Source organism: Dreissena polymorpha, chromosome 6, assembly GCF_020536995.1.
Source record: "Dreissena polymorpha isolate Duluth1 chromosome 6, UMN_Dpol_1.0, whole genome shotgun sequence".
Taxonomy (NCBI): Eukaryota; Metazoa; Mollusca; class Bivalvia; order Myida; family Dreissenidae; genus Dreissena; species Dreissena polymorpha.
Window position 1 is genome coordinate 40,726,476 of NC_068360.1, and position 14,514 is coordinate 40,740,989.

The 14,514-nt window shown below is 37.4% G+C and overlaps 2 protein-coding genes across 2 annotated transcripts; both read right to left on the minus strand.

The window, feature by feature from the left end:
- Positions 1-5,415: 5,415 nt before the first annotated feature.
- Positions 5,416-6,225, minus strand: LOC127835618 (serine/threonine-protein kinase pim-2-like). Its single transcript, XM_052362055.1, has one exon. The coding sequence runs from the start codon at positions 6,223-6,225 to the stop codon at positions 5,416-5,418; it is 810 nt and encodes a 269-aa protein (XP_052218015.1).
- A 351-nt stretch (positions 6,226-6,576) lies between these two features.
- On the minus strand, positions 6,577-7,167 carry LOC127835620 (serine/threonine-protein kinase pim-3-like). Its single transcript, XM_052362056.1, has one exon. It carries the CDS (start codon positions 7,165-7,167, stop codon positions 6,577-6,579), a length of 591 nt encoding a protein of 196 aa, XP_052218016.1.
- Positions 7,168-14,514: the final 7,347 nt, after the last annotated feature.

Genomic DNA, 14,514 nt, shown 5'->3' on the forward strand with positions numbered 1-14,514 from the left:
ATGGAAATGTGCGCATTGCAAAACACGCATCTAACGCAATTAAAAATAGTGTCGGAGAAATTCTCTCTCGTGTCGGAGATGACACAAGGGTCGTAGATGAACCCTTGGCTAGCCAGGTCTTCCTTTGACACGCTGCGTTTGGATGGCCTGTCTTCAAAGGTTTGAAGTCTCTGGTCCATAGTTTGATAGCGACTGAAGGCTCGTGGTTCAGATTTTCTAAGCCTCGCAAAACGACTGTACACAGACATGTTTGCAAACAAACGTTCTTAGACTTACTAACGTATTCATCTCCTATTTATACCATTTTTTTGTAATGACTTATGCGATACAACTCTCGTAGTACAATTAGTGTTTGACATTGTATATTGAAAACAAAATTAGCCCGGCAAAATTAGCGGGGGGGGTCTTTTTTAAAACCCCACCCCCCTTATTAAACCGTCAGAACATTTTCCGGGCATATAATATAGCGCCGCATCCCGCACCAAAAATGCACACAAGAAAAAAGTGGCTGTGGTGTCCAATAACTCGCACTTTTAAGCAATTTAGTCCCGTTTGCTGACAAAAGACATTATTCTAGCAATGTCATTTTCATATTCTGCCAATCCGTATTTATGCGCATCGTTATTTATCACCAATACTTTTCTTGGATCCATACCCGATAACCATTTTTCGTGATTGTTATTAAGTTCCTTCAAATATCTTAGCGATATTTCGCTTTCTTCTGCTCTGTTTCTGATTTTAACCCATTTGAGTCGGGATACGGTTTCATTCGTATCGCCCTGATATAAGTTTATCAAAAATAAGTATATAAGCAAACACATTTATTTCCTGCTTTTTATTGTACAGCCATGAAACGCAAACGAGAGCATTTTACATTATGGGATGCTGCAAACGTCCACAAACACAAAAGTATGTGGTATTGGTGGGCGTACATAAGACGAAAGGATATGGTTAATCACGAGAAAACTGATTGCGATGTGATTCAATTGTTACAGTCGGCTAGTGTAAAAAAGCAAAAGACACAATCAGATAAATTTCTTACATCATTTTCGGTTGGACTTCGTCCTACTCAACATCAAAAACAAGTCCTTAATGAAATGCTACGCGTGTCTAATTATACGTACAACTGGTGCTTGTGGTTAGTAAACGAAAAAGGATTAAAGCCACACCTATTCGAGCTTCAGAAAGTTGTTTGCAAAACAAATGCCAGCGATGTTGATCCATATTATAGGATGGAAAACGATGACTGGTTTTTCAACAACAAAATGTCAACTATAAAACTTACATCGTGCAAAAACTTTTGTACGTCTTACAAGTCGGCTAAGTCACTAAAATCAAAACTAAAACGACCCATGTCTGTATCGAATATCATACAGGGATCTTTTTGTGTTCAAAAACTGTTCATACGACGTCTGTCAGATAAAGATGTTTCTATCGATAATACTCAAATGCAGAACCGATACATTTGTATGATGCCGGACAATTTTGAAAAGCGTTCAAATCCTAAAGAACGATTCTTAAAATTGGCTCAATCCGATAACAAAAATACCTCCTATTGATCACGACTGTTAAAATTGTCAAGCGTGCTGATGGCATGTTTATCATGAATATTCCTTGTGACCCTAAGTATACACGAAGAAATGCATCAAATGATACGATAGAGAAACGTGTATGTGGTATAGATCCTGGTGGTAGAACGTTTGCTACAGTATATGACCCTATTGACTGTTGTGTTTTCCAAGTTGGTAATTAAAGAAGACAAGCAGTATGTGATTAGTAAACTCCACAATAAAATTGATCATGCGCATATGCATTTGACAAAAGCGCAAAACAAAAAGCAACAACAAGCAGCACGTGAACGAATTGTATCACTGAAGAAAACACACTTAAAACTAAAAACATTTGTAGACGATATTCACCTAAAGCTTTCTCACATCTCGTTAAAGAATATCAGTATATTGCCTAGGGTAAAATCAACGTCGCACCACTTGTAAAGAAAAAACATTTATCAAACGCGGCTAAAAGGGATTTGCTATATTGGCAACATTACAGATTTCGCCAAAGGCTAACTCACCGAACTACGAACACAGAATGCATATTGGATGTTCAAAATGAAGCATACACTTCGAAGACGTGTGGAGTGTGTGGAACAATAAACAAAAATCTAGAAAAGAGTGAAACATTTTATTGCGATAACTGCAAATATAACACACACAGAGACGTTAATGGTGCTAGAAATATTTTGCTAAAATCGTTGCGCATGTTTCCATTTGTCAATTCGCAGTTATAATTACTCTGTAACAATTAGGTCGATCCATCCTAAATTCGAAAGTCCATTGCTACGAGACTTTGCGTATGCTTAGTCCAGGGCAATTTTCTGCCGAATGAAATGGGTTAAGACGTTCGTAGCATTTTGTTGGTGATGTTTGCAAATATATAATTCCGGCTAGCTCAAAATTCTCGCTCGGAAGCATTGATTTAAATAACTCATGGTATACTATCCATTCTACTTCATCGATATAACCCATCGATTTTTGTGCTGTTGCGAACACGTTCAAGTTTGACAAAAACGACCTCTCAACAAACACATATGGTTCACCGGACGCTAGAGCTTTTCTCAAAACACTCATTGCGCTTTTAGTGTAAAAATTTGAAATGCAAATGAATGCGTTGGCATGTCTTGGCAATAAATGTCAAAAATATTTGATGCTTGGCCATCAGGGCCCATAACATTTTGCCACTCATCCAGCGGTTCTGGAAATACAAGATATGTTTGACCTAACAGATCGAGTAGTGTGCTTTTTCCGGCAGCAATATTGCCTTCTATCGCAAAGACTTTTGTCATGATGAATGAGTGTTTTGTCTTGGTGTATCCTAGTTATACGTAAAATAAAAATAAAACAACATTTTGGTTCATGTTTATATCGATCAGCATATGATTACAACAAACTTGCAATGTATGACAAAGAACATTTTTCAATACAAAACTGATTCATCTTAGCAAATGATAACGACAGATGGTCAAAATGCTGTGGATTCCATTTAGGGCGTTGTTTTTGGTCAAAGTCCACTGTTCCGTATGCAGTGCCGGGAAAAGTACAATCTTGAAGTCGTTCTTCCACATGGTTATGATTGAAACGGTATTTGGAACCACTCCGTAGCAAACCCTCATTGGTATTTCGTGTTTCGGGATGTAATCGCTGAACTGACACTCGGAGTAAGCGCCGTGCAAGTATCGTGTATGCCTCATTTCTTCTTTAGTGACAATGATCGCTTGGCTAGGATCGTCAAACTTTCCACCTACTACGTTTCCAATATACACTGGACTTTTTTGTCTCTCTTGATGTTTGAGTGCTTCCATGAACGGTGTACCGCTGTCTCTGTGTTTCATCACGACCATCTTATGAGGTGTGTCGACGGTTGAATGTCCAAACGAACAGCATACTGAAACATTGTCAATATCGATGTCGCTCTTTAGAATAGCTTCTAGAATAGAGCACATATCTGTGTTGCTTTTGGTGAGTATTGGTATGTCGAAGACCCGTTTTGCGTTCAGAAACGCGTTGATAGAAGGCGATCTGATCAACGACTCAGTCAGGAAAGCATCAGTGGCATCTTCGACATGATACCATGAAGGAAATCTTCTGCTATGCTCTTCCATCTTTGCCAAAACAATTTCCTGGCGACAAAAGGTTCTGTCGTTTTCGTTTTCTCTGCTTCTTGTACTTCTTTTACGATACCGTATAAACCAATATCACCACCGTACTGCTTGTAGATCATGTATGTCTCAGCAATACGTTGTTCTTTGAACCTAAGTTGATGTGACATGTTTGGTTGTAAGAGTAAGAATGAATGATAGACACAGGTTTCATCGCCCTTTTATACTGTTTCGAAATAATGAGCACGTACATACCTAAAATAAACATATGTTGTCTTCACACATCTAGTCATTCTTGCTCATGATGGAATCAGTGTATGATGTATTAAATGACCATTTGTATAACGGTATACGCAACTTTCCATCAAGCATATTAGTGTTGAAAAGACTCAATGTTGTTACTTTGAAAAAACTGAAGCAAACTCTCACCACGTTTCATTGTTATAGATTCGCTCACTTCGTTATCAAAAATATGTTTCCACATAACCTGAGAGTTGACCTGTTGCTGATAAATGTGTATAGTCAACAAAGCACAGATGAAAAAATACACATGTTTTACTTGATTGTTCAATTGTGTGTTCTTTATTTCAAGAAAGCCTGACTATGAAATGAACAAACGAATCATACAGATTCTGCGAGGAATTCGCAAAATATGTCAAAAGAAACAACCATTTCATAAGCTGTATGTAACATTTTCGAAACAAAGGTCCAACATCATATGTGTGAATAACCATACAACTATTCATTTGCGAGACCTTTTACTACAGTTGGAAATCTCAAAAGTGCACCCATCGCTCAGGAAAATGGTAACTCAAGTGAAAGGATTAGAGTGGATTCCTAACCACAAAGTATTTCAAGTCCTCAAGTCAATGTGTAACTGTACGTATATTTATAACACTAGCAATCTTGTTTTGCATGACTCTGTTGCAAACTTTTTGACGTCTGAACTATATTACCCGAAACCAGTGTTAGACTTTGCGTATCACTTCAAACGAGAGCTTACTACAAATCCTAGTAGTAAGCGCAAATGTTTCAGATCGATTCAAATATTACTCACGTCACCTATTGTAACAAGAAACTTATCGTTTGGCCATTATATACAAAACCTCATCAGACAGCAAGTTGATTTTGTGAACAACAAAATCATATCACTTCATATACCATCGTGTTTTTGTCACGCGAAGTGTACTAGAAAAGAAGGAAATCTTGATCGTTTATACCAAAATGGCTTGTTTATTTTATGCAAAACCTGTTGTCAACCCATCAACTATCATCACAAAGCATATAACAAAACGTCTATTGTTAACGATGCGAATAGTCGAGCAAACTACTTCTCATGTTGCGATGGATGTCGAGAATTTGATTTGGTTGATGTATACAAATGTTTCATAGATTCAACTAATTGTATTCGATACCAGTATTTGGCGCTTCGGAAGCAAATATCTGGTAAAAAAACTGCACTATACACTACTATGTGTCGCAACAGTCGAACCTGTTTTAGTATTGTAAGCAGTGAAGTGAAATGTGGTGAAAAACCACAGTTATCTTGTAAATGTCACCACCAGAATAGTGTTACTTGTTTCGATATCATATCAGATTATATCGCTGATGGAAATCCTATTGATAAGAATTTTGTTCTGAAAAACATTTGCGTTGGTTGTTTGTGTTTTTGTTTCGACTATTGTACTAGATTTAATGTTGTTAAAAGACAAATACGAAATTTGATTGCATGACATGATTTATTGGAAAATACACAGTTATGAACAAATCATTTCGTTGTTGTTCTTCTCATCCAGCCAACTGGTCTGCAGTAAACGGTACAGATCTACTCGAATGCGCACGTCTGGTTCCAAACAAATGTAAATAAACGAAATGGCTTTACCACACGTGAAACGTTCGAATGTTAAGTCACTCAGGTTTCCGTCTTTGTACATCTCCCAAGGCACTTCTTGTATGATATCGTAGGCGAGAAGTCCAACTTGCCACACGATGCTTCTTGTAGGGTAGAACCGTCTCTCTTTCACTGTCTCCGGAGCCCAGTAGATATGCGTTCCTTTCGATTTTGAATCGGTCCACAAATGTTCGACTTTTGCAATATGTCCAAAATCGCACAATTTCACTTCTTTCGTCAATGGATCTATCAGAACGTTTTCCATTTTCAAGTCCATATGTTGCATGCCTACCATGTTTTGCATGTCGAGAAGTATTTTCACCACTTGGCAAATGATATGACAACACTCTTCTTCTGTGATCGGCGTGGCACGTCTTGAAACATACGTGTGCAAGTCCATTGGCATGTACTCCATGATTATCACGTATCGGTTCATCTCAAAGTCTATAGCATACTCGTGCATTTGTGTAACGCCTTTGATATCAGCTGCCATCAGCTCTTGGTTGATCAAGATTTCTTCTGGAATTGAAGTTATCGTGTTCACCGTTTTCGCAACTTTCATGGCAAATACCTTGCCGTCCAAACTCCGCACTGCCTTCATCACTCGAGCAGTTGAGCCAGTCTCGATTAGATTTTCAATGTAGTACCTCTCGAGTAAAGAAGCGACCGTGTCCATTTTTTTGCGACTGTATGCATCAATGTCAAGATGAGCAATGATGAGCTTTGCGTTGGTGAACGCCCTTTTATACGTTTTCGAAATAACGAGAACGTACATACCAAACATTAACCTATGTTGTCTTCACACATCTAAACTTTCGTCATCATGATGGAATCAGTGTATGATATATTGAATGACCATTTGTTTAACAGTATACGCAACTTTCCATCAAGCATATTAGCGTTGAAAAGACTCAATGTTGTTACTTTGAAACTGTTTCGATACTTGTACTAAAACAAATGATGTAAAAAGACAAATACGAGCATTGTTTGTTTGACACGTTTTTATTCAATACATAAAAGTTTACAGTCAAATCATTTCGTTGTTGTCCATTTCTTCAATCCACCTCATATACACTAATTCATCGAGTTCCACACGAATGCGCACGTCTGGTTCCAAGCAAACCTGAATAAATTCCACGGCCCTGCCAGACTCAAAACGTTCAAAATTCAAGTCGTTCAGTTTTCCATCCTCGTACACATCCCATGGAATTTCTTGTAAGAGGTCATACGCGAGAATGCCAACTTGCCATACTATAGTTCTCTTTGGGTAGAATCTCTTTTCCATAACATTTTCTGGGGCCCAGTAAATTTGTGTCCCTATCGATGCTGAATTCGTCCACAAATGTGCTACTCGCGCTAAGTGTCCAAAATCACAGAGCTTTACCTCTTTTGTTTCAGGATCTATCAACACATTCTCCATTTTAAGGTCCATATGTTGCACGCCAACAACATTTTGCATGTCGAGTAGAATGTGGACTATTTGACTGATGATGTTACAGCATTCGTCTTCGGTCATCGGTGTTTGACGGCTTGACACATACGTGTGTAAGTCTATTGGCATGTAGTCCATGATCATCACGTATCCGTCTCTTTCGTAGTCGAGAGCGTACTCGTGCATGTTAATGACACCTTTGATTCCAGATGCTTTCAACGTTTGGTTGAATACTATTTCTTCTGGAAACGAAGTAAGCCCCTTAACGTTTTTGACGACTTTCATGGCGAAAACCTTTTTGTCAGTACAGCGAATCGCTTCAAACACACGAGCAGTCGCGCCAGTTTCAATTAAATCCCCAATATGGTACCGTTCTATAATGTTTGCGATATCATCCATTTTTCGTCCGTTTGCATCAAAGTCAAGTTGAACAATGACGATTTTGTTTTCGTTAACCCATTTATATACTTTTTTGCTTTAGAGCCAACCATCCTTCTTTTGAGACTGGTTGATCATTTTGATTAGACTTCTTGTTTCGTACGCTATATGTTCATAATGCTGATCGAATATTTTGTTTGCTACCAGAAGCGAGTCGGGGTTGCTTGTTCTTGAGAGTGCAACAATCATGTCCTCAGCTCTATCATCTCGTTTGAGTAAAGCTAAAATGGGACTATGTATTGTTAAACCTTGTGTCGAGTCAATAGTTGCACAGATATGCAATACCAAGGGGATGATTTTGAAGAATGATTTGTGAACTAACTGGTTCATTAAGTCTGACATATTTGAGCAGTGATCGTCCTCAATCTCATACATTTGATCCTCATCTTCTCTGTCACACACCGAAAGTTTACGTTTTTTATTGGGGCGATACGTTTGGTTTTTACTTTCCCGCTGCGATGAAATTTCGCTAGTGCTAATTGCTTTTACTTTATGATACAGTTTGAACAGTATGCACTCATGAAGTTGGAGAAATATGCATACTCGATCGAGTTCGCATAGCTTCTTTTTTACGTCTGCATCAATCAACACAAATGAAAAAATGTCTTTCGGCAATACAATGCACGATCCTGGTTTTTCACTAGCGTACGAGTATACCTTAGACATGCTTTTGCTGTCGGCGTGTTGTAATAACGTTTTAAGTGATAATATATGCTGAATGGTAGGCTGGTCAGAAGAGCATTGTGTAACAAGATCGTTCATGCCCTTTGCAACGTGTTCAGCGATATCTGAAAATACATCTTCAATAATGTACTTTGCACAGTCAACAAAAAACGAAATGCAATTGCTTCGATCACTCGCCATGTACGATTGCAGTAAATCCGTCGTTTCTACAAACTGCTGTATCGTTCCAGAAAAGTTGCAAATATACAGCTTGTGATATTCTGTGAGTAAATATCTGAAACCTTTTAGCAAAGTTCTTGATGTTTTGTAGACAATGAAATCCTCTTCAAATAGTTTTGATTTTTCTTTCGTATTACACCACATGCTTTGGTATTTCTCACTTTTGAATTTGACATTGATATGACCTTCTAAATCTGTAAAGGCTGGGATGTCTTGATTACTCAAAATAAATTCTGGTATGTCAATAGCATTGTGCTGATTTTGTCGATAAACGTTTTCCTTGTACGATTTTAAGTGTTCGTGTTTTTTGGCTATTCGAAAATAGTTTGGTTTGAACAATGGGTTGAAAAAATTTGCTTCATCGGTTACAAACACCGAATTGAATTTGTCCCTAAGTGAGCCAACAACTGGCATTCCTAGTTCAAGCTTACCAATCACGGCCGCTAGCGTTGTGTTATTGTCAATATTACCCATTGTTATTCTGCGATTGTCCTTAAATGACTTGATTTTTATGCAATTCAACTCCATAATGTGATTTTTTAAGCAGTCTTGTCCAGCAAATGTTAAAGCACTCCAAGACGTATAGTTGTCAATAACTCTACTTTGAGTTGGTGAACCGACATATATCATTGATGGTGTTTTGTGATTCCAGATGAATGTTTTGTATTTTATATGCATATAATAGTAGTAGAACAAAAAGAGAAATGCCATGTAATCAGGTGTTCTCCCTGCTTCCTCAAGAACACATGTATCGTAGAGTAAAATATCAGGAATTTTGCTGCCGAGACCTAGGGAATGAATATACGTTATCACCCGTTCGTGGTCATCGTCGCAGTTTGTATTGCCACAACACTGTGTTTTGTACTCGTTATACTGATCGGGAGAAAGTTTTGATTCAGACATATCTTTGGTAAACAACTTTTCACAAAACGGCTTACATGCTTTAAACATTGTAACCAGGTAGTCATCATAACTGTCATGGGATTCGTGTCCAATTCTAGCCTTTTGAACGCACTGACCTAAAATAGTGCTCTCCGCAGGTTGAATCTTATAAAATGAATGAATTGTTTTGTACACTTTTTTCTTTTCGGCAGCATGCAGTATTGATGGCCACAGTGTGGCCTGTAAGTTTATACCAGCAGCATTGCTAGGGGCATAAAACATTGTTCTTTTTCGGTTTGCGATATGTTTTAGAATATGAGTTTTTCCCGAACCAGCGTGTCCAACTATAGCTACCAGCTTGTGTGGGAATGACAAAACAGCTGAACTTGAAGTTGTTCTTATGTCATGATCTGAAGCCAATTCGGGAAAATGTTTGATTAGCCCTGTAATATTGTGGTTCGAATCGCATGTTAAGAAGCTGAGAATTTCATTGATAATACCTATGTCTCGCACGCTGTAATACAACATGGTAAATGAGTCATTAGTGCGAACATGAGTCCTAAGACGTTAAGGTTGAAGTTATGTATTATTTTTTTTGTATTTGAACGGTCAACATTCAATATTTTTGAAAATCATGTCTTTTTCTTTTCGCGAACGTTTTCAATTTCTTGCGGAGAAAAGGAAAGCAAGAACAAAGCGCCTAAAGCGCCATCTCAGAGCTAATTACCTAAAGAAACGTTTTGGTACGACAACCGATGATATAGGCTCTCAATGCGCTGATGATTTCATCCGAATACTAAGACAGGAAAGTAAACCATCATCACCAACGGATTGTGTCGTAAGCGTTTTACAGAAGAAGCGTGAATACATGACACAATATTTAGCGAGACGACAACTTGTCAATAATATATCTAAAGTCATAAAATTGGCGACAAAGCGTTTCTTCTCTTACAAAAAGAATGTGGTGCTTAGCAAAACGTCCCCGTGGGTTAACGATATGCCGCTTAAAGCAAATCTGAACGATCAAATATTTTTTGGACATAATACATTGACCAAAAATAAGAAGCTATTGCAATGCCTATATGCTAATACATTCAAAAGTGTTATTCAAGATTATGAGGTACTCGATGGAGAAAGCTATCCATTTAAGGTTGCTTGTGCTTTGAACAAACTAGTTTATTGCATTAACGCGATTGACTGGGGCGAGTTTAACTCATTGAATTTTGTGTTAAGTATCTACAAAAAACAGAAATATACTTTTGAACAAATAACGGAGGAACTGACAAAGGGCGATGCATTACCATCACCAGATCCAGCAATACTACATGACAACGTGTTAAGCGTTTTCACAAGAATAAACTATTTCGACTACAATGACAATGACGGTGAAATGAAACCGGTTATAGACAACGCGTTGTTTGCTATGAGAGGAGATTTATTCCCATTTCTAGTATCTGAATGCATTCTACTAAGGTTTTTGTTAACGAACGCGTCTGAAACAATCCGCGAAGATTTAAAGCGACGATTTAGAATAGCTTTTGAAAATGAAACTGTAACTAAAAACGTTTGTCAGGTGTACCCAGGAGCGTTTACCATCATTTTTATGTTATACTACAACAGCCATAATAACACTGATCCAAAAGGAATTTTGAATATGCTAATGGATATTCAGGCGGCAGTTGGAACTATGGACTACGACCGAGTCAGCAAACATTTGAAGAATTTATGTCGCTTCATTTGTCAAACAGTGTATGAACTTGAGCAAAAGCAAACGTTTATTTCAGATTTTTATTTTGAAAACTTTTTGTCAAATCTCACATTTATGAAATACAACTACTTTGTTGTTCTATCTGGCGTACATAATAACACTGTCGATTCGTTACCTTTTCTAGTCAGATAATCATCAGTATGCTTTTTGCTCCAGCGTAATCAATCAAATGCTGAGTTTCAGCAAGTTCGTATAGCAGTGATTGTTTGTAGATGTCCACTGAATCCCAACAAAATGTTCGTTGTTTTGATTTACAATTCATAGCTTGTAATACACTTCGCAATATAGCAGTTAAATGTATCATTTGAGTTGTTGTATCTTTTACAATATCGTCAAAATACCAGTACGTTTCTTGGGCGTCGCTGACTTTGTTGCACTGTGAATATACGAAACAAAAGGATTTGAGTTGAATTGAAAACTGCAGACCACTTTCGTGTACCCAAACTGTAAGAGATCCAATGTCGCCCTTGGTTAGTTGTGTAGATGGAACGTCATGTATAATAACCAATTTAGTAACATACTTTTCCACAACTTGCAACAGCCAGTCTTCTAATTGCAAACTATGATTCTCATATGGCGTTATATTTAGAAACATATTTTCGTTTTGCGTCTCGCCATTGATAGAGTTTAGCAAGCCGGCAATATGATTGCGATCAAGACTGAAGTCCTTTGTTTTTGGAAGTACTTTGGGTCTCAGTTTGTGGATATAATCGCTAGGATAAATCGCCATAACTTCATATAGCCTGTCTTCAATATTCAACAAAAACATGTATTGTGCTATTTTGTTTGTTGTTGCTGATGACAATTTTGCCATTTTCCCCTTTTGATAAATAAACATCGGGTGAATGTTACACAAACCACTTTGGTAATTTCGTATAACGAAATTGATTCCACGTTTATAGACTGGAAAAGGGTTAAGTACGGTTATGTGATCATTAAAATTGTAAGTCCTGAAATTGACTGGAATAGTGTGCGATATGTTGTAGAACAAAATCATCTCACCATACTGATCAAGCAATCGCGGTGGGGCATACAGTTGTTTGTCTGGTGGAGGGAGAATTTTATAACCTTCTGTAACATCGAGCAAAACTCCGCTATTTTGTTTAAAATGGTATTTTATAGTTTGATAGAGAAAACGTGTGTTTGAATTGTCCACTACACGATCCACTTCTTGCTGTACTTGTTGCAGTGATAGGCGTTGAACAAATTGTTTTCCAGTACATGAATCTGTGTGAGTTCGTAAATAAGCACTAGTTTCGTGAATTAGAACTAATGCAAATAATCGCATTATAGAACTGCTATCCGATAAAATTGTATCTATTCGAATACTCACGTTTGTTTTAACAAAGTGAAGCGTAAACGTGTTTCTGGCATTGTCGAGATTGCTTAATACAAGTCGCTCGTTAGGATTTGCGAACACAAAATGCTTTGACCGAAATTTGTTAATCGGAACTGAAATGCGAAAAGTCATGTTGTCGTTTCATAATCAAAACTGTAAACGTTTTAATGAAATAAACAAAATCGTGAAAAAATGCCCATTTGCTTGTTGGATAGCATGGAAGAAACATGGTCCTTGCATGAAACGGTGTTGTTTCGAAACAGTTTTGAAACTCAATGTGAAGAGATTTTTGATCACATACTGAGCAGTTACGGCAAACCACGCACTAAACTAATCGATCGTGTGGTGAAAAGTATACTGGTATTTTCATCAACTCGTTTTTAGCGATGAATTGCATTTCAGGATACAACGAAACTAACATCAATAGGCTTTTGGTCAACTATTCACCAACAGCTACCATAAATCAAAATATCGTTTATCCAGTTGTCACAAAATTCAACAACTTGTATTGGGCGTTATCGCACGCAGCAACATGGGATTCATACGATATCTTTATGTCTATTCTAAATAAAGATGTCACATTTAGTACAGTTACCACCGCCGATATAACCGCTACTATCATTTTTATGGTTTCGGTCGGCATGGTTAGAATCAACCCGGTCTATTTTGTCAATTGCATTCAAGGTAATCCGTTTTACATCCAGGAAATTATAAGTCAATACTGGTTTCGAAAAGGCCTTCGATACATAGAGTTACACGAAGAGAAACGATTCAAGCCAGTTGATCGAATGGAAAATCATAAAATTGAATATATGAAGATGTGTTCAACTATTGAGCTTTAACTATGCTAGCCAAATTACTCTTCAGCTCAGAACTCAATGAAACGTACAAAGATATTGCAAACATCTATCACAAGTACTGGTCAGAAACCGATAATGTGAAGCGAATATTTAGAACACCGATAACAACGTGTTCTGTATGTTCAACGTACAACAGTAATGCAGTATCAGTGTTGGGACTTTACTTCGATGCAATGCCTTATCACTCAGTTACAGTGTTAGATGCTGCCGTGTTAACAATAATGACTATACTACACAAAGATCAGCTACTGAGCGATAACGAATCAGCGATGCACATCATACGCACTTTGGATCCTGACACAATCAAAAACCACTATTTCATCAACGTGTGTGGACAGCGAGAACGTGTGACAAACGATTTGGATGTCGTTGAGTTCTTAAAAAAGATACTGTTCGGTATCAAAACAAAGACGACCAACATCAGAGATTATGCAAATTTAACAAAGCTCTTGAAAAAAGAATGTATTGGGGATTGCAATACGTTTTTGAACCAAAACCAACTAGTCAACATAGAAAAACAACACAGAGATGCAGGACCAAAGTTTTTTATAAAGCAGCAACCATATACAAACAGTTCGATAAAACAGAACAATACTTCCAACCGATTTCAAATTGCATGCGACATCATTGGCATCAAATTATCTGTGTAACGTTTTCTTGTTCAACATTATCAATAAATTCATGAGTTGACTTATTTTGTTTTTCTTCACTCTCCTGGTGTTCAAATTCTGCTTCATCGATGGTCTTGATTATCACATTTCCAAACGATAATGATTTTTTAGGCTTTTCATCTCTATCTGGTTCGCACATAGGAACAGGGGGCAATAGTTGTAAGTAAGTGTTATTATCATCATCGTCGTTATCGCTATCAATGTGTAGAATGGAATTGAATTCTAATTCCATTGTTTCTTTAACTCCCAAAATTGTTTCTTCTCGAAGTTCCAAGAGATCTTTTTCTTTATCCATCACTGTGTTTATTTGCGTATTAACCGTTTTAAGCAACTGTTGATTGGATTTGATTGCCTTTGAATATTGCTCAATGGCAGTGCAAAGATATTTGTTGTGTGCGACGGATAACTTTTTCATACCATAAGCCATTTCGAGTTTTTTGTGAACAGTCTCGTAATGCATTTGTTGAATATCGTGTGCGAACAGGTCTGACAGTAATTTATCATCTATTAGAGCCTTGCATTTAGCTTCATTAACACGAGTTTGTAGTTTCATACTTAAAAACTCTCTAGATTGCCGTGTATTCATGGTCAAAACTAACAGTCTGTCAAAAATAGGTGCATTGAAATATTAATTAACTGGATACATGATAAATGTGCAGAGCGATATTTTGA

Bases quoted from the DNA above. Each gene is read 5' to 3' on its own strand.
- LOC127835618 (XM_052362055.1), bottom strand. From the start codon at position 6,225: ATGGACACGGTCGCTTCTTTACTCGAGAGGTACTACATTGAAAATCTA.
- LOC127835620 (XM_052362056.1), bottom strand. From the start codon at position 7,167: ATGCACGAGTACGCTCTCGACTACGAAAGAGACGGATACGTGATGATC.